The following is a 19,964-nucleotide window of genomic DNA, read 5'->3' on the forward strand; positions in this document are numbered from 1 at the left end:
AAGTTTCGCCATCCTCCTGGCCTTGATAAATTTCGACGAGTACATTGTATCCACCTCACTCCACGGGTATTTGGGAGTTGAGAAATTGAGTCAGATCTTATGCTGATCGGCAGATTAGTCTTTCAGATATAGTTTCTTTCGGGAATAGAATTCATCGTAATTTTCCGAACGAAGACCCCGAGCCATTCGGTCGGAGGTATAATATCCGAGTCAAGCGCTCGACGAAGAAGGCCCCGAGCCATTCGGCCGGAGGTATAATATCCGAGTCAAGCGCTCGACGAAGAAGGCCCCGAGCCATTCAGCCGGAGGTACAATATCCGAGCCAAGCGCTCGATACCGAAGGCCCCGAGTCGTTCGGCCGCTCGGCAAAGAAGACCACGAGTCGTTCGGCCGGGAGTATGTTATCCGAGCCGAGCGCTCGACAAAGAAGACCATGAGCCGTTCGGCCGGGAGTATGTCATCCGAGCCAAGCGCTCGAAGGAGAAGACCCCGAGCCGTTCGGCCTGGAGTACGTTATCCGAGCTGGGTGAAAGGTGTGCTAAATGTAAATTTATATACATTTCGGTCGCCTATGTCCTTGTAATGCAGGAAGCAAAATTATAAAGATGGCAAATATCTTCGCCGACCGGCTGTGTTAAAAGTAGCCTTAAAGGCCGTCGAGCTCCGACGTTAAATATCAAGAGACGAGCGATCATCCGAGCGGAAGACCGCCGAGCTCGACGTTAAATATTGAGAGGAGCGAGATAGGCGTCTAGTAAACGTCTCCGCTCCGACGTTAAATATCGAGAGAGGAGACTATAAACCGTCCGGCGGAAGACCGTCGAGCTCGATGTTAAATATCAGAGGAGCAGTTTATACCGAAGGAAGACCGTCGAGCTCCGGCGTTAAATATCGAGAGAGCATAAACCCTCCGAACGGAAGACCATCGAGCTCCGGCGTTAAATATCGAGAGAGGAGCCGGCGTCTATAAACCTCCGAGCTGAAGACCGCCGAGCTCCGACGTTAAATATCGAGACGAGCCGGCCCCTCCGGGCGGAAGACCGCCGAGCTCCGACGTTAAATATCGAGAGCGAGCCGGCGTCTAGACCGTCGAGCTCCACCGTTAAATATCGAGAGACGAGCTGGCCATCGAGCTCGACATTAAATATCGAGAGACCGGCGTCTATAAACGTCCGAGCGGAAGACCGTCGAGCTCCGGCGTTAAATATCGAGAGAGGGCGTCTATAAACCCTCCGGCGGAAGACCTCGAGCTCCGACGTTAAATAGAGACGAGCCGACGCCTATAAACCCCGAGCGGAAGACCATCGAGCTCCGACGTTAAATATCGAGACAAGGCGTCTATAAACCCTCCGGCGGAAGACCGTCGAGCTCGGACGTTAAATATCGAGCGGCGGCTATAAACTTCCGAGCGGAAGATCGTCGAGCTCCGTTAAATATCGAGCGTATACTTGAAATGCAAGAGTTAAATATCGAAAGATTAGCGCAAGTATAAGACGGCGCCGAAGCGGAAGACCGTCGAGCTCCGACGTTAAATATCGAGAGACGAGCCGGCGTCTATAAACGTCCGAGCGGAAGACCGTCGAGCTCCGACGTTAAAAGTCCAGTTCCGAAGGTAAAATTCGACGGGCGACCGAAGCCTATAGGGCCGCCGGATGGTTGGTTTTCTGCGTAACCCTCGGTCGGATCCGACGTAATAGCGTAGGGCCGAGCGGCCCCTTTATAAAATGTACTTGGGGCACAAAAAGCTCAAGACCAAGGCGAAAAACAAAAATCGGACGCAGGAAGAATGGGCAAATAATAAGACACAGTTCATTCACGCCGACCGGCGGATAGACAAAATTTCCAAAGTTTGCCCCGACCAGCACGGATACAGAAAAATTACAAAATAGCCTCACAGACAGATTCTTAGTCATCAAAATTAAAAAGATGGTCAGGGATGGAGCCCATCATGGTCGCCAGGTCTTCGGCAGGGACGGACAGATCGGCAGGAGCATGACCTTTGTTCTTCATGTAGTCCACCGCCATACCCTGACAAGAGAAAGGCAGCCACGTGTCAACAAGGTACGGGTTAATGCACGTGGTTAACAGAAACTTCGGCATAAATTCCAAGGCACGGGCGAGATATCGCCGAACAGCTGAGCATCCATTAGCCAGTCCGAGCGGACTAAGGTATCGGTCGTCACTCGATCAGATCGGCAGTCCAGTCAGTCGGACTTCACCTCCTTCGACTAGACTTGAGGGGAAGACAAGTGATCCGGTGGTCAAGGCAAAGGACCCCATTGCGAGGGATCAACGCCACGTGGAGATCAAAGGACCGGGGGGGTCCACCGGAGAAGGGTGAGCCGACCGGACTTGGGAGAAAAGGATAGACCGATCAACCGACCGATGAGCATCCAACAGTAAAAGGTGCCCTGACAGGGGTCGGGGTTCCGACGCTTAGTTGAAACAATAGCTAAGAGCCGAGCGGAAGGCCTAAGAGAAGGTGACATACTGCTAACAGTCCTTACGTAGCACCCGCCCGGAAGTCTCCCCAGCGTATCAATGCAAATGACAGGCGGAACGTGATGGGCGTGCCGCCCGGCCGACGCAGGGGATGAGGGTCGTCCGGACGACGCTCTTCGTCCAGCCGGCCGGACGGACGTCCTGGCCGGTGGTGGGTAAAGAAGGACAGGAACATCTTCTAACATCCGTCAAGTCCTATGGCTAGGCCATACTCCAAGTCTGACAACGAGGTGTTCTGTTGTCCCATCGAAGACATGATGGGACTGTAGCAGTATGGCGTCAGGTAAGCTTTCTGACAGACACATACCGAGGTATGGGCTGCGGACACGTACGCGCCTCGGTGGACGTGTAGGAGCTCTTTCACCGCTCTATATAAAGAGCCGCATACTTCGCCGGAGGTACGCGTTGAACACCTTTGAAGCCACTTTTTTCACTACTTGCTTGCCTGACTTGAGCGTTGGAGGGTCGCCGCCGGGAACCCCTTCCCGGCCCGACTTCTGTGCAGGTTCGCCGGAGCTTCGTGAGACTAACCGGAGATCTACATCGGCGACCCTGAGAGCGCCACGTGCCCAGCATCCGTTGAGTCAGCGTTCGGACAGGATCATGTATAATAATACTCTCAAACGTCTCGTCAAATTAAATTTATTACCAAACGTCAATGTTGACGGAACACATAAATGTGAAGTGTGCGTGGAAGCGAAAATGACGAAACTACCTTTTCATTCGGTGGAAAGGACAACAACTCCTCTAGAGTTAATACATAGTGATCTATGTGACTTGAAATTTGTGCAAACTAGAGGAGGTAAAAAATATTTGATTACTTTTATCGATGACTGCACAAAGTTCTGTTATATCTTTGTTTTAAGAAGTAAAGACGAAGCCCTAGAGGCGTTCAGAACCTATAAAATAGAAGTTGAAAACTAACTTGACAAACAAATTAAAATAATTCGAAGCGATAGAGGTGGAGAATATAGTGCATCGTTTGATGAATTTTGTACAGAATCTGGCATTATCCATCAAACAACGACACCTTACTCACCTCAATCAAACGGTGTTGTCGAACGTAAAAATCGGACACTAAAAGAAATGATGAATGCCTTGTTGATAAATTCAGGCTTACCTCAAAACTTGTGGGGGGAAGCAATATTATCGGCAAATCACATTCTCAACAGAATCCCTCATAAGAAAAATGATAAAACTCGCGAGCCATTGTACAAATACCTGAAAGTGTGGGGGTGCTTGGCAAAGGTCGAAGTACCTAAACCAAAACAAGTAAAGATCGGACCTAAAACGTTCGATGTGGTATTTGTCGGATATGCCCATAATAGTAGTGCATATCGTTTCCTAGTTCACAAATCAGACATTCCTGATATACATGTGGGAACAACCATAGAATCTCAGAATACGATATTCTTTGAAAACGTATTCCCAAATAAAAAGGGAAACGTTGAAAGTGATAACAACGGAAGTTCAAACAAAAATGACGTTACCGAACTTAGCTGTTATAAAAGGACTATTGACGATCAAAGTGAAGAGCCACGTCGTAGCAAACGGGCTAGAGTTGAGAAATCGTTCGGGCCAGATTTCATGACTTTCATGTCAGAAATGGAACCAAGAACATTAAGTGAAGCTCTCTCTAGACCCGATGCTCCAATGTGGAAAGAAGCTGTCAATAGTGAAATTGAGTCTATCATGAATAATCATACTTGGGAATTAGTAGACCTTCCTTCTGGTAATAAATCATTAGGTTGTAAGTGGATACTAAAACGTAAGTATAAAGCTGATGGATCAATTGACAAATATAAGGCCAGACTTGTAGCCAAGGGGTACAAGCAAGAGGAAGGCCTTAATTACTTCGATACATACTCACCGGTGACAAGGATTACGTCCATACGAGTGCTAATAGCCATTGCAGCACTGTATGACCTTGAAATACATCAAATGGATGTTAAGACTGCGTTCTTAAATGGTGAGTTGGAAGAAGAAATTTATATGGAGCAACCCGAAGGGTTCATGGCTCCTGAAAATGAGAAAAAGGTGTGTCGACTTGTTAAGTCGTTGTACGGACTTAAGCAAGCGCCTAAACAATGACACGAAAAATTTGACAAAGTAATGCTGTCAAACGAATTCAGAATAAATGAATGTGACAAATGCATTTATGTCAAAAACACATCTGAAGGCTATGTAATTGTCTGTCTATACGTAGACGACATGCTAATAATGGGCAGTAATCATGATGTAATCATGACTACAAAGAAAATATTGACCAGAAATTTTGATATGAAAGATATGGGTCTAGATGTTATATTGGGAATTAAAATTCTCAGGACATCAGAAGGGATAGTTTTAACACAATCTCATTATGTAGAATCTGTATTGAAAAAATTCAATGTGTACGATCTCTCTACAGTGAAAACACCTATGGATCTAAGTCAACACTTAGCGAAAAACCATGGTGAGACCATATCGCAGTTGGAATATTCTCGGATAATAGGCAATTTGATGTATCTCACAAATTGCACACGTCCAGATATTGCCTGTACGGTCAACAAACTGAGTTGTTTTACGAGTAATCCAAACGACACCCATTGGAAAGCATTGATGCGAGTTCTGAGATATTTGAAATATACTATGAACTATGGATTACATTATGGAAAATATCCCGTTGTGTTGGAAGGATATTGTGATGCTAATTGGATATCAGATACAAAAGACTCCAAATCCACTAGTGGATATGTATTCACGATCGGTGGGGGAGAAGTATCTTGAAAATCCACTAAGCAGACTTGCATTGCTCGGTCAACTATGGAATCCGAGTTTATAGCACTAGACAAAGCAGCTGAGGAAGCTGAATGGCTGCGAAATTTCTTGGAAGATATTCCGAGTTCCATACTAATCCACTGTGATAGTCAATCGGCAATTGGAAGGGCACAGAGTAATATGTATAATGGGAAGTCACGACATATACGTCGTAGACATAATACCATTAGGCAGTTGATCTCGAATGGAGTGATTGCAATCAACTATGTTAAGTCCAAAGATAATTTGGCAGATCCTCTAACGAAGGGGTTGAGTCGAGATCAAGTATACTGCTCATCAAGAGGAATGAGATTAAAAATCTACAACTGAAAATGACTGTAGCGGTAACCCAACCTTGTTGACTGGAGATCCCAAGATCTTGGTTCAATGAGACAACGAAGTTACAGAAGTTGTGGTCCAGCACATTAGATAGTTTATCTCTATCCCAATCCTAGGATGAATTTGTTCTGCCCTACCTCATGTAGTGAGGTTAAGCTTATGCTTTTAGTGACTTCTATACCTGATAAGGTGGAGTATGGTAGGATACTCTTGATATAAGTGTCACCTATGTGAGTGTGAAGACAGGCCGCTTCAATGAAACACTCATGAATCCAAGATGGTATCCATGGTCGAAACGGAACCAACCATGAGAACCTAAAGTAGGTGAGATAGATCTCTGTGTGGGTGTTATTGTCTAAGTATACACCAACAGCTGAGCAGTTCAAGACATCACGTTCACTGCGCAGCCTAGTATACTCGATAGCATTTCACTACGGAAGGTTCAAAGCCACAAGCTACCTCTCCCGATGCAGTGATTTATCGATTAGACTCTTGTAAAGTGTCAGCATGCATACACTCATTGCATTAATTTCCATTCATGTGGGGGATTGTTGGATATTGGGGCCTTAAATGGACCAAAACGATTTTGAGGAAGGAAGCCATCAATTGTTGAAAGTCGTAATTGACTTCAAAATTGAAATCTACGATTCGCGTAGATAGATTTAGACTATTAATTTGCTCAAAACCGATTAAGGATGAATGAGAAATTAATATTTAAAATCGGCCCAAAATAACATTTATTATTCATTAATAAAGTGCATGGGAGAATAGTCCCACATCGGAAATTCTCGATGTGTGTTCTCTACTTATTAATGAAGATGTGTTAATGGAGTTAACACAAAAATAAAAGGACAGGTGCTCCCTTAGCCCAGGGCGAGCAGGTGCTCGCGCTTTGTAGGCGCACTTTGCACGTACGCATTGTCGCATGGTTTTGAAACTTTTACTTTTAGAGGTAGAAAATAATTCTTTTTCACTTTTCGAATATTTTTTTTAGTTCTTTATATATGGGTTCAAAAAAAGAAGGTAGGGTTCGGGCAGGACCAAAAGGAAGTTTTGTTTCCGTTCCCCAAACTGTTAAAAAACTAGAATTTTCTTGTTTTACTTTTTTTTTCATTGGATCCGCATCGTCGCGAGGAGCATTGAGGAGCTTAAATTTATGCTCCAGGTGACATTGCAGTGCCTACATGGCACTCGGGTGACGTGTCAGGCTCGTACCTGACGTGGCAGTACCTATGCGGCATCCTCGTGGGCAAAGGGAGATGACTGGACAGTTGACTAAATCCTCTCTTCTCTTCCTCAAGCATTCATCTCATCTTTTGCATTCAAGAGTCCAAGAAGTCTACTAGAAGGTTCGCTGGTCTCGGAAGTCGGAGTGCTACGATTCCAAGACGTTCGTCGTCGTTGTATCTTGGGAACGAATTGCAACAACCCGTTAAGCACCGTAGCGGAACAATATCGTTTACGGAGATAGTGTCGAACACTAGCCTCGACGATCAGTTTGCATACTCCAGAAGCTACCCGGGGTTAACACAGAATACTATAATGCTAGTTTTTTAAAACCAACACCATTGTGGTGCTGGTCTTCGGAAACAAGCACCATAGTATGTGATCAGAACCAATACTGTGGTGCTTATTTTTGAAGACCAGCACCATTGCAGTGTTAATCATCGAAAACCAGCACTACTATGGTGCTTATTTTTGAAGACCAACACCATTGCAGTGTTAATCATCGAAAACCAGCACTACTATGGTGCTGATTTTTGAAAACCAACACCAAGGTATGTTAAAGTTGGCAGGCGACCTTAATTTTACCTACGTGTCATAGGACCAGTATTAGATACTACATATACCTTCTACACACTAACCTCTCCTATCTCATTACAAGTTTTCGGAAATTCAAGTCCCCTAGATCCGTCAATGGATTTCAATTATAATCCATTGATGGACTTACATAGCTTCGATCAAGCTCATTCCAACTTATGTATGTTTCTACAGTGCCCAGGAGTTCAAATGTGCCTTTTGTTATCATCATAAAGGATTTATAACATCACTTAAAAGGTTTAGAAAGTTACAAACTTTGTGCCAATTGGCATGGGCCTATAACTTCATGTAAGAGACTCGAGACTATGATTTCTCACCATATATCCATTCTGCATACTCCGTACTTCCATCTCATTGTAAGTTTTTGAAAATTCAAGTCCCCTAGGTCCATCAATGGATTTCTGTTAACATTCATTGATGGACTTAGAGAGCTCCGATTAGGCTCATTTCAACTCATGTTGATTTCTGCAATACCGAAAAGTCTAAATCTGACCTTTATTATCATCGTAAAGGATTACTAACATTGCTCAAAAGATTTAAAAAATTTCAGACTTTGTACCAATTGGCAAATGGCTATAACTTCATGTAGGAGAATGAGGACTAGGATTTCTCACCATATATCCCTTCTATATAATCCACACTTTTATCTTATTGTAAAATTTCAAAAATCTGAGTCCCCTAGGTCAATCATTAAATTTTGATCAAAATTTATTAATGGACCTAGAAAACTTTGATCGAATATATTTTAACTCTTATGAGTTTATTAGGTGAACTTGAATCCAAATAACCCTTCATTTATTCTTTTAAATCCTTCCTAGCAGAGCTCAAAATGATTTGAAACCTATAATTAATTTTTTTTTTTCAATTTCTTTAGCATAAATACTAAATTCAAAATCTTACCATAAAACTTAAACCATAAACACTAAATTCTAAACCCTAATTTTTTTTTTTTTGAAAATTTAACACTAGTTGAATTTTTGAAAAAATTAACACTAGTTCCTCACATATGGATGGATATGCAAGATACATATATATATATATATATATATATATATATATTACCATACACTCCCGTGCACACCTAAAATTTTATTTAGTTTTGAATTTTTTGTTACTTTATACTATAATTTAACTCCTAAATTTTAAAGAGAAAATTTTCTTGTCATAACCAGAAATTTATATATATATATTAAAAAAAAGCTAAACGACAAAAAATTACCAATTTCGCTACCATGAGTGTCACCCAGTGCCCAAATTGGATGCCAGGATAATAGGACATTTATATATTCAAAGAGAACAAAAATGAACTATTCTTAAATAATGTTTACAAGTAACATTTATGAATAAAACTTATGAATCATATTCATTAATAAATTTTTATCAAACTTCAAATCAAAAATCATTTAGAAAAAATAAATAAACTTATAATATCAAACTCACTAACCAACTAAATAAATTTAAAAATATAAGTTTTAACAATCAAACAAACTCGAATTAATAATTAATAACATCTAAATGAATCAAACTTAAACTAAATTCATATTCATACCAAAAAAATAAAGTCAAATTTGAATAACTATTTGAATGATTTGATTCATTTAGATGTCTCTTGATTTGATTATATTATTATATCAAATAAATTTGAACAATATAAATCTCAACTCAACTTGACTTATTTATAACTCTATCGAACACTACCAAAAAAATTTACTTAAAATTCTATAGATCTTATAAATAAAGTAATTGACAATAAAAATGATGAAAATAATAAACACTCGTATATGATTGTGATTTATCATTATATCACACACTCGTGTTTTAGCGCTGCATTACACTAGGCAAACTTTTGCTAAGTAGGAAGTTGCAGGTTATTATTGTACACTTATTTTGGAGTCAAATTTTACATATGACACTAATGCATAATTTGATTGAAAACAAATAAATGTTTAATTTCACGAGAAAAAAATTAATAAGAAGAGTATTTTGGAAAAAAAAAATAATATGTCTTTTTGGAAAATATAAAACTATGATACGTCCTTTGAAAAATTTCGAATGAATTTGGGTCCGAAAAAACAATAACAAAAAAAATGGTATCGTGAAATAAACTTAAGAGGCTCGATCAGCCAGGAACCAAAGCATTCATTTATTTTATTAATATTTAATAAATTAGATTCAAGATTTCATAATGGTCGGAAAAGAAAAGTTTTGATTAGTAAAATATGAATTTGTTAAAAGAAGAAGAAAACAAAAAGAGGCTAAATCCATGAGACTTATTTTGGTGAGTTTTTCTTACTTATTTTTTTATTTAAATAAAAATAGTCAGACTTGACTGTATGGTTGATTATTCAACGCACGAAGTAGGTGAGCAAAAGTTGTATTTAGGATATTCAGAAAATCATTACACTTAATATTCCTGTCAAATCATCTACACCCATTGGCCATTGATGGTAGGTGAGTTTTTCTTCCTTATATTTTTGTTTAAATAAAAAATAGTCAAACTTGACTTTGTGGTTGACTTTGATCTTCTTGAAGTAGGTGAGCAAAAAGTTGTATTTCGGATATTTAAAAAATTATGGATAAAAATCATTTTTTTTTAAGAATAAGTATTTTTTTAAAAAAATAAAAGGACGTTTGTCCCACCAACCTCCCGAAAAACTAAATATTATTATTTCTCATGTCACATGTGAATTTGACATGTTCAATAATAATATAATATTATAATAGCTATCATTTTTATAATTGTTGCAATACCAATTTAATTTTTTCAATAATATTCTTACGTTATACTGGCTAACATTATATATCTACTATAATATAAATTTATCTTATTTAATAATATTCATATCTAGCCGCTACTAATAGTAACTGTTACGTTATACTATTTGATGCCACGATAAAAAATAAATTCATCTATCATGGATCAATTGATAGTATCAGTCAAAGTTAAAACGGTCAACATCAGAACTTACGGAAAGAGTCTCGATCAAAGGTAGTTGTCTGATTACCTCAGTCGACAAAGGAGTGGCCGAGCGGATCATCCGACCGATCAGACGGATGAACATCATGGGTCGATCGGACGAATAGATAAACCCGTAACTGATTGTTTCAGTCGGTAGGAAAACTAGTTGCTCGGACCGCTTGTCCGGCGTAAAGAATGACATTACATCTGGAGGGGACGAGAAAACAAAAGAGAACACTTTGTCTATCATTAAATATGAAGAAGTCAAGACAAAGAAGAACACTTCATCTATCATTAATGCATAGAAGTCAAGACAAAGAAGTCTTTCTTTGACAATTAATAAAATTAAATAAGGGTAACTGAACGATCACAAAAAAGATATAAAAGAATACACCAGATATAAGGAAAAGTAAGATTTATCTATTTCTTAATTACTCATTCTTTTTTTCTAATTCTAACTTGAATATCGGAGGATAATACCAAGAACTCTTTCCTTAATTTAATTTTATTTTATAGGATTAAGGTCTTCATCCCATCAGTAATCATCCAATCCTTTACTTCCCAACTTCTCTCATTCAGTTAGATCACTATGCATTCATGTCCTTTTGATTTTTGACATTTAATTTCAAATTATTAATTATTCCGGTTAAATCATCAACCATTTTTATTATTTGAACACTAATTAACTTTCTATGTAAGGGCGGAGTCACATGTTAGATTGCCTGAGCTTTAGCTTGGTACTCGACAGCGTTAGAAGGAGTTGCAATTTGAATTTGCTATTTAATGATCATTATTTGAGTTTTTGAGAAAAATGAGCCTTGTTAATTATTAAAGAGAAGTGATCAAACTTAACCCAACTAATACGTAATGGAGTGCCATCTTTGCCTCGGACTAAGGATTAAGCAGGGGTTTTTTTTTCGGCTATTTAGTTTTCGAAATTATTTCGTATTTAAAACTCTTTGGGTCGTCGGCGCAGATCGAATTGTCTTTCATACGAATAAAAAATATCCACAATTTTTGTGGAGATTAATTGGCCAAATAACTGGATTATAAAAAAATTGTTTTAATTTGTTGTAGATTTTTTGACTCGTAAACATCACAGGATAAGTTTGCCTGTCGATTTTTCGTGGAAATTTTCTGGAAAAAAATTAAATTTCCCGATCAGTTGCTATTCACTACTCGTTCTTCATCTACCGCGCGCGCGAGGTCGACGGCGACGATGCCCGACCTCAACCGCCCAACTTTGTCGTCCTATTCGCCCCCCGCGATCCTTAAATACCCATACGAATCCCCTGTTAATTACACACCCAAAGCAACATCGTTCAAGTCCCGAGTGTCTAACTCGAGCTAGCTCGATCGTGTATCCATGGCGATTAATAATAACGGGAACGCCTTGGCCTTCAGCGACGCCCAGTGGTCGCTCGCCGGGAAACGAGCGGTGGTCACCGGCGGCACTAAGGGAATTGGGTAAAACTTCTAGAAACCACGCCAATTATATTTCCTCCTCCTTAATTAATTTCTGCATGCCGCGTGAGTGAAGCTACGCCATCGTCGAAGAGCTGTGCAAGTTCGGCGCGACCGTGCACACCTGCGCGCGCCAGGAAGCGGATCTCCTCGAGTGCCTGCGCCGGTGGGAGGCGAAGGGGTTCAAGGTGACTGGATCCACGTGCGACGTCTCGTCGCCGGAGGACAGGGAGAAGCTCATGGCGGAAGTGAGCTCCGTGTTCGGTGGCAAACTCGATATCCTCGTGAGTGCATCTACGCGAATATATCGAGTCGTTCGATTATGTGCGTGCGATCGTTACGTTGTTAACATGCTTCGTGCAGGTTAACAACGCCGGCACGGGGTTTGTTAAGCCCATGGCACTGATAACGCCCGAGGAGTACAAGTTCATGATGAGCACCAACGTCGACTCTACCTTCCACCTGTCTCAGCTCGCCTACCCCCTTCTCAAGGCGTCCGGCGGCGGCGCCGTCGTCAACAACTCCTCGCTCGCCGGCTCGCTCGGCATCGACAACCTCTCCATCTACGGCACCACCAAAGGTGATGATCACGATCGACAGTTAATAAATAAATAAATAAATTAATTAATTCAATGTTTGCGCGATTAATTCAGCGGCGGTGAACCAGCTGACGAGGAACTTGGCCTGCGAATGGGCGAAGGACAACATCCGAACCAACTGCGTCTCACCTGGTTCGATCAGGACGCCACTCCTAGAGCCGGTAATTAATGTAATTGATCATCTCGGTGCGATCGACTCGATCGATCGATCGAAATGCTTGACTCGAATTAAGTAATTGGTACACGCATGTCGTTGCAGCTACTGGCGATGCCGGAGTTCAAGGCGAAGGAAACGTATCGAATTCCGCTGGGCCGCGTGGGTGAGTCGGAAGAGGTGGCGCAGCTGGTGGCCTTTCTTTGCCTCCCTGCTTCCCGATACATCACCGGCCAAGTCATCTTCATCGACGGAGGCAAATCGATCAACGGTAACCTTTGAGTCTTAAGATATATGTGGAGACCTAGCTACAAAAGTGATTGTAACTCCTATCTAAATAAAGTCTTATATATAAAGATGAGCTTAAAGGAATTGGACTGGTTTCCTTTTTAAGTGGAATTCCACAATAAAAAATTAAGAGATTAAAAATAGAACATGACTGGTTCCCTTTCAACTAATTAAGAAATTAGTTGATCGGACAGAAAACCAAAGGCGACATGGGATGACTCGAGGCCACGCCATTCTCGACACGCGTCGCCCGGACAATCCACCGACTGTGGCCGCATCGCCGTCTCATTTTATTATTTGAATTAAAAATTACATGTGATGAAACTGAACAAAGTCGTGCAAGGCGAAGGCGGCGATGCCACGTAGCCACCTCACGCACCTTACGATCGAGAATTTGGGTAAGTTCGGACCGGTCGATTAGACCGTCCGCGTCATCATTGACAAAAAACATGTTTCGCCTTTTGGCGGTAGTGGACCACGTGTTCGCATCTTACCACGCGTCCCGGAGAGGATGCGGGAGAGGCGGGATCGACGGTCGAGATTCACTCGAATCGGTGGGAAAAGAAAGAAGCCGGCCCCTGCAACCGCGATCCACGGGTTTCGTACACGACAGCTAGACCCGTCACCGCGGCATGGCTAGATGGGACCGATGGGGCCCTCTCGTTGGCTTCTCAAATGCAGGGTGCGAGTTTGGGTATATATGTGAACTCCATGCCTAGGACACAGACTCGCGTCCTCCCTCTTCTGTCTTCCACAAATTCGAAACCGAAAGGGATCGAAGAAAAGGGGATCGGTTGTTGCTCGACGGCTCCGTGCGAGTGAATACTTGATGGCTGAGATCTTCCATGGCGCTGTGAGCTGTGGCGCGGAGGCCTCGGCGATGGCTTCGTGCGAGTCTGGACCGCTGGCGGCGATTGGGCGGCGGATGGAGAGGCGCAAGTTCGCTTCTGGTACAGAAGCTCTTAACTTGGATGAGATAGAAACCAGTAGGAAGCGGCGCAGGGTGGATGAAACCGGCGACGCCGATGCAGAGCGCGAGGAGAATTCCGAGTCGATGACCGGCGGAAATATCGAGACTCCTCCAGTAGCGTCGCCGGAGGAATCGGAAAAGTCAGATAGGTGTCCTAGGTATGGGATATCGGAGTTCTGCGGGAGGAGGCGAGAGATGGAAGATGCGGTCTCTGTTCGTCCTGATTTCCTCCGGCGAGACGATCTGACCCTGGGAAAGCACCACTTTTTCGGAGTCTTTGATGGCCATGGTTGCTCTCATGTGAGACACTGCACATGCTTTCTCCCAGGTCCTCTCCTCCAAAATTCTTTCCTCACAGCTGACGACCTTCTTTTCCTCCGCGTTTCGCAGGTGGCCACGCTATGCAGGGATCGGATGCATGAATTTGTGGCGGAGGATGTCATGGCGCTGGGGCTGAATAATGCCCTACCGCATACGGTATGGAAGGGGACAATTGAGAGGAGCTTCGCTCGGATGGATGCGGAGACAGCTAACGGGGACGGCGTACGCCCGAGCCCTGGCTGCCGGTGCGAGCTTCAGCCGCCTAAGTCGGACCATGTGGGATCCACTGCCGTGGTCGCCATTGTTAGCCGCACTCACATCGTCGTCGCCAACTGCGGCGACTCGCGCGCCGTTCTCTGTCGCAACGGCGTTCCCATTCCGCTCTCCTTCGATCACAAGGTATATATATAAAACAAAAATTGGTTCTTTTATACATAATCTGGCACAGAATTGTGATACGAACTGATGAGTATTTGGTACAAATTCGGCAGCCTGACCGAGAAGACGAACTCCTGCGGATTGAAGCGGCCGGGGGTCGGGTTATCTATTGGGATGGCGCCAGGGTGTTCGGTGTGCTTGCCATGTCTCGAGCTATAGGTAAGCTCAGCGTCTCACCCTTTTAGTCCTCCTGAATTGGATGGATTTTATGTTTGATAAGCGTAAGCTAATCGATCGTGATGGAGCAGGAGACAACTGCTTGAAGCCGTTCGTGATCCCAGACCCGGAGGTGACGGTGACGGAGCGTGATGACGGCGATGAGTGCCTGATACTGGCGAGCGATGGGCTGTGGGACGTGTTGAGCAACGAGACTGCCTGCAACATCGCGAGGATGTGCCTTAATGGCGGCGGCGGCGTCCGTGGCGAAGCCGCAGAGACGGACACCGCGAGCCGAAGTGAGGACGACGGCGAAGAACTGGACGATCGCTGCGGCGTCGACGCGGCGTGCTCGGATGCGGCGTTGCTGCTGACGAAGCTGGCCTTGGCGAGGCAGAGCGCCGACAATATCAGCGTAGTCGTCGTCGATCTTAGAAACAAGCGGAAGAGGGAGACGACGGCGAACTCCCAATAGCTACTACCATGATTCTACTGCCGTGCCGCAAATTCGCAACCTGAAGCTTTTTTTTTGTTAGGGTTCAATCAGGGGATGAAATTGGGCAGAAGGAAATAGGAAAGTTACGTAAAAAAATTCGTCATCCTATCCTATTATTCAGTTAATGCAATAAAAATACCCGAAATTTTGAAAATAAGAAATTGGAAGGAAAAAAAAAAACAACTACTTCAATTGGGCGACCGTCATGGAAACTTCCCTACTCCGAAGGCCATTTTACTTGGTTTACAGATAAAGAATATCCAGTAAAAGTCCATGTTTTTTTTTTCTTTTCAAACCGAGGGCATAGACAACGGGTGCAAACGAATCGAATATATAGAAAAATATATGGCTCGAATTCGGTTCGAAATAGGTATATTTGAGTTTGAGCTTGATTTGAAGTTCGAAAAATTTAAAATGTCTAGTTCGAGTTCGGTTCGAATTAGGGATCGAGTTCGGCTCGAAATATTCGAACATGTTCGCGAATTATTCAAATTATTGTTCGAAAATAGGTTCGAAAGACTTGAAATTTATTTATTTAATATATATTTAATTTATATTAATAAATATTAAGACTCGCGAGCGGCTCGCGAACGAGTTGAATAATATAATTTAGACTCGAGTTCGGCTCGAAAAAAAGTTCGAAGATGTTCGAGTTCGGCTCGAATTCGATAAATTTGAATGCGAATCGAATATTTTTCGAGCTGGCTCGAAAAACTCGTGAATCAGCTCGATTCGTTTACAGCCTTAGCATAGGCGCATAACCGAGTTGACATATGACAGATTTACAGAATTACGTAAATGTCAAATATTGATAAAGATCAAGGAGCTAGTTTTGATTTCTGATGTATTCCCTCATAATAATGTGGGCAGTTATAAAGAGTCGTCAGAATGAAGGATCACAATCAAAGCCAACTATTTTTTTCCCCCTAGACTATGGTGTAGTGGTGTAGTGAAAGAGTATTAAATTGTCATTTAGTTATAGTATATCTGTAAGGATTATTTTTCAAATGGAGCACTCAATCATAATATACTGGGCTTCATCTACCGTGAATACTTCCTGATTTATCCTAACAACTGGTAGAAAATTTTTATAGATCAGGATCGATCGTTTAGATTTGGTGTTACCTAGTTTATCATTTTTTTTAAAGCCAACGATTTTTAACCCCTAGGTTTGGCTGAGTCGATCACCACATGGTAGAATTGTCAAGTTAAGTAAGAATCAATTTACGATAATATCGAAAGAAATATCTTTTCATATGATTACTTGTTTAGTTTCCTGATTTTTTTTACAAATAACTATGAGACTGATCATGTAGGGCATTCGGAATAATTTTATGGGTCTTTTGCCAAATCAAAGTCAAAGATTTTTATTTTTATTTTTGGTAATTTATGGAAGGATAGAATATCTTTAGCCTCCCGTATTTTCTATCCTGCAGTATTTTGTCCACCTGTATTTAAAAAATAATATTTAATCTCTCTGGATCAAAGTCGGATATGAGAAATCTTATAAAAGATAACTGTGCCCATAATTTTTTTTTTTTTTCATTTTTCAATAATAATAAGGGCAAAAAAATACATTGAATTTACTATTATATCATTAGGTAAAAATTCTCACAAAATGCATACATATACTAGCATAAACAATAGAAAAGCAGCAATTTTGGAATGGATAACTAGTCAAAAACTCATTTCACTACCTTAACCAAACAAAAAAAGAGTCAGAATTCCAAATTGATGAATGAAAATTAATTGAAGATGGAACAAAGTTTATCATTAAAAATTTCCTTCTCACCATCAAATGTTGCATACAATGACAATTTGCTGGCGGAATATTCTTTATTCTTTCTAGCACAAATTTCTAAAAGAGTACAATATGATAGGTATCTAAGTTCTGCTATAGGCCAATTGGCGGCCACTCGGTCGGGAGCTTGCCAGCTCGGCTTTCTAGAACGCAACAATCGACTTGTTCTTCACTCAGCCCTTCATGTTGTCCAAGAGACGCACTGTGCCTGATCGACCTATGCTCGATCGGACCTTAGGCCTGATTGGCTAGGACGGTAGATCGGGTAAATTAGTAGTTAGTTCCAAATTCCATCTGTGAGTTGCGAACGATCACTGTTTGGGTGGTCTGGCCGACCCTTCACGTCTGACCTACGTTGTGAGGCCCGCTCAGCCAACCTTGCATATTTAGCAACTCTAGGTCCATCCGACCTTGCGACTTTGACTTCCACATCAGCTGGTCCTTCCAACTTTGACCCTCTTTTCGAGGGACCTATCTTTATCACCGTATCAACAGTGATATTTTTTTTAAAAAAAACCCAACACTATTATTTTAATGTAGTCCGTAATTAGTGGAAGGGATAAAATAAATAATAAGATAAATGATAGGCAAAGGGAATGAGAAGCACAAATTACTCAGGGACAGTAAGCGTATCCCATGCGGAAATAAAAAAAAAATAGAAAATATATATAAATCATTATCACCCGAACCTAACCTAAAGAGAATCATCGCTTCTCCCTTCTCCTCCACCCACGACCTTAGGACCTCCTCCACAGGCGCACGAAGCAAAGATCCGTCAAAGCTTTCCACGACCATCCAAACCCTAAAGCCGCGAAGGATTTCCCCACCAGCGAAGCGACATTGCGAAGCTCCTCTAGCGAAGCCTCAAACAATAGGGAGGAGCTCGTCGTTGTTTCTATGGAAGACACGGACATCACAACTCAGCTTCTCTCGTACCGTCTCTAGGTAGCTCTCTATCTTCTCTGTGCTCGTGCAGATGATGTTGTGCAGCGTGTGCCTGGCCACGTTGTGCGTGTGGCACATGAACACGCGAAGCTCCTCCACAGCCTAAGCCCTAAAGCTCCTCCACCAGCAAAGCTCCTCCGCCAACGAACCTCCTCCTCCAGTGAAGCTCCATCACCCAATTATATCAGCTACATGAAGGCCATTTACTCCACGACTGAACCCTAAAGCCAGAGAAGGGGTCTGTACGAGTTTGTTTTTATTTAGATTTCCCCAATTGATATTGAAATGAGGATATGTGTTGTGCTTACTTGAATTGTATAAAACTGAGGACAAATTGATATGAAAAAATACAAGACAAAGGAACAAATATTCATGGCAGTTAGCTCTTCATCAGCAACATCTTTCACTCGAAGAAGACACATGAATAATGAACAAGATGAAACTCCCTATATATTATGTTATTGTAGGATAAGAGTTACTCTTTGGACATCATGGAAGGAAACCAACCCAGAAAGATGATTTTTTCATATCCAAAATTTAAATTAAGTTTTCCTTATATAAAATTGTTTCAAAATCAACTATATTTATATGTTGAGATCTCTTATATATTTTTTAACTATTGGGTTTTCATTATTATTCGCAATTTAGAAAAGGGGATGTAATTTCTTTTTATGGCACAATTTAGAATTGTTAGAGAGAACTAAGACAATTATTAATGATTTGAAGAGGGATAACAAAAAATTATATACGGAGATTAGTGAATTGAAGAAATCTAATAGTTACGAGGGTGCAGTTGATTGCAATGGTCTTCTAGAGGATGTGAACAACTCTGTTATTTGAAGTTGAGTGATGAAATATGTTCACTAAATAGGAAGTTTATGTTGGATCATAGAGACACTAGAAGGGGAGAAGGGGGGGTGAATAACATTCGTTGAAAATTGCAAATTAAAACTAGTTACGTAGCGGAATAAAAAAACAATTAAAGAACAACGCTAACAAAGTCAAGTTTTACTTAGTTCGAATCCTGTGACGACTCCTACTTCAAGGCCTACAATCATCAATCACTTTCGTTGGACAATCACTATCAGTTCGAATAATGTGTTATAAGTATTGAGTACAAGAATTGAAATAATTGTTACCGACAAATAGAAAGAAAAATTGAAATCTTTTGTTCTTTGAACTTTGGAGAAGCTTTTCACTGTCGTCGGAGCCTTTTCGGAATAACACACAAGAATGAAGCTTGTAGTAGATGATATTATGAAGTTGTTGATCGAAGACCTTTATACAGGCCTATTTTGGGCGCTTGGAGTCTCTCCTGGGCGCCTAGAATGTACTAACGTGGCGAACTCTCGTCGAAACTTGATATTTCAAGTTTATCCACTTTCGGGCATCCGGGTCTCCTCCGAGCGCCTGGACCATTGAATTGTGTTCGGCTAGTCGTCATGCTCCAACTCAGCTTCTGGGTAACTTTTGTGGTCGTGGTGCCTGGACCAACTCTAGAAGCTCGAACCGCTCGGGGTGCATGGCCAGGTACCTGTGGGCTAAGCTGTCCAGGCGCTAGGATCCCGGATGCCTGGATCCCGGGTGCTCGGATCCCCTCCGGGCACCCGGACTCTCTTTTTCAGTCTTTACTTTCTTGCAAAAAAGAGTTAGTTCAGACATAAAAATTATCCTGCAAAATAGAGTTAGTATATTAAAAATTCGATAGTAGTAGTAATTAAATCTTGTCTCCTCGAGACTAGGATTTAGTAAAGATCTAAGCGTAGGTTTTTCAAATGGACCTAAGTTGGATCGACGCCTATAGTTCCCTCAACCAGGAATGCGTTCTCATTAGATCTCTCCTCCAGATGCTTACCTCCACTTACCAACTGCAGTTGCTTGACTTTGTTTTTAACCCACCAGGTCTTCCCGC

At 41.8% G+C, this 19,964-nt stretch overlaps 2 protein-coding genes across 2 annotated transcripts; both read left to right on the forward strand.

Annotated features, from left to right (window-relative positions):
- Positions 1–11,604: 11,604 nt before the first annotated feature.
- Positions 11,605–13,030, forward strand: LOC122018151 (tropinone reductase homolog At5g06060-like). The gene is made up of 5 exons (XM_042575762.1): positions 11,605–11,887; positions 11,961–12,168; positions 12,248–12,464; positions 12,538–12,644; positions 12,743–13,030. The coding sequence occupies exons 1-5, from the start codon at positions 11,787–11,789 to the stop codon at positions 12,917–12,919; spliced, it is 810 nt and encodes a 269-aa protein (XP_042431696.1). The 5' UTR covers positions 11,605–11,786; the 3' UTR covers positions 12,920–13,030.
- Positions 13,031–13,631: 601 nt separating this feature from the next.
- On the forward strand, positions 13,632–15,451 carry LOC122018135 (probable protein phosphatase 2C 24). Its single transcript, XM_042575761.1, has 4 exons — positions 13,632–14,195; positions 14,286–14,615; positions 14,708–14,813; positions 14,903–15,451. Exons 1-4 carry the CDS (start codon positions 13,755–13,757, stop codon positions 15,283–15,285), a joined length of 1,260 nt encoding a protein of 419 aa, XP_042431695.1. The 5' UTR covers positions 13,632–13,754; the 3' UTR covers positions 15,286–15,451.
- The last annotated feature ends 4,513 nt before the right edge of the window (positions 15,452–19,964 follow it).

This window comes from Zingiber officinale, chromosome 1A, assembly GCF_018446385.1.
Source record: "Zingiber officinale cultivar Zhangliang chromosome 1A, Zo_v1.1, whole genome shotgun sequence".
Taxonomy (NCBI): domain Eukaryota; kingdom Viridiplantae; phylum Streptophyta; class Magnoliopsida; order Zingiberales; family Zingiberaceae; genus Zingiber; species Zingiber officinale.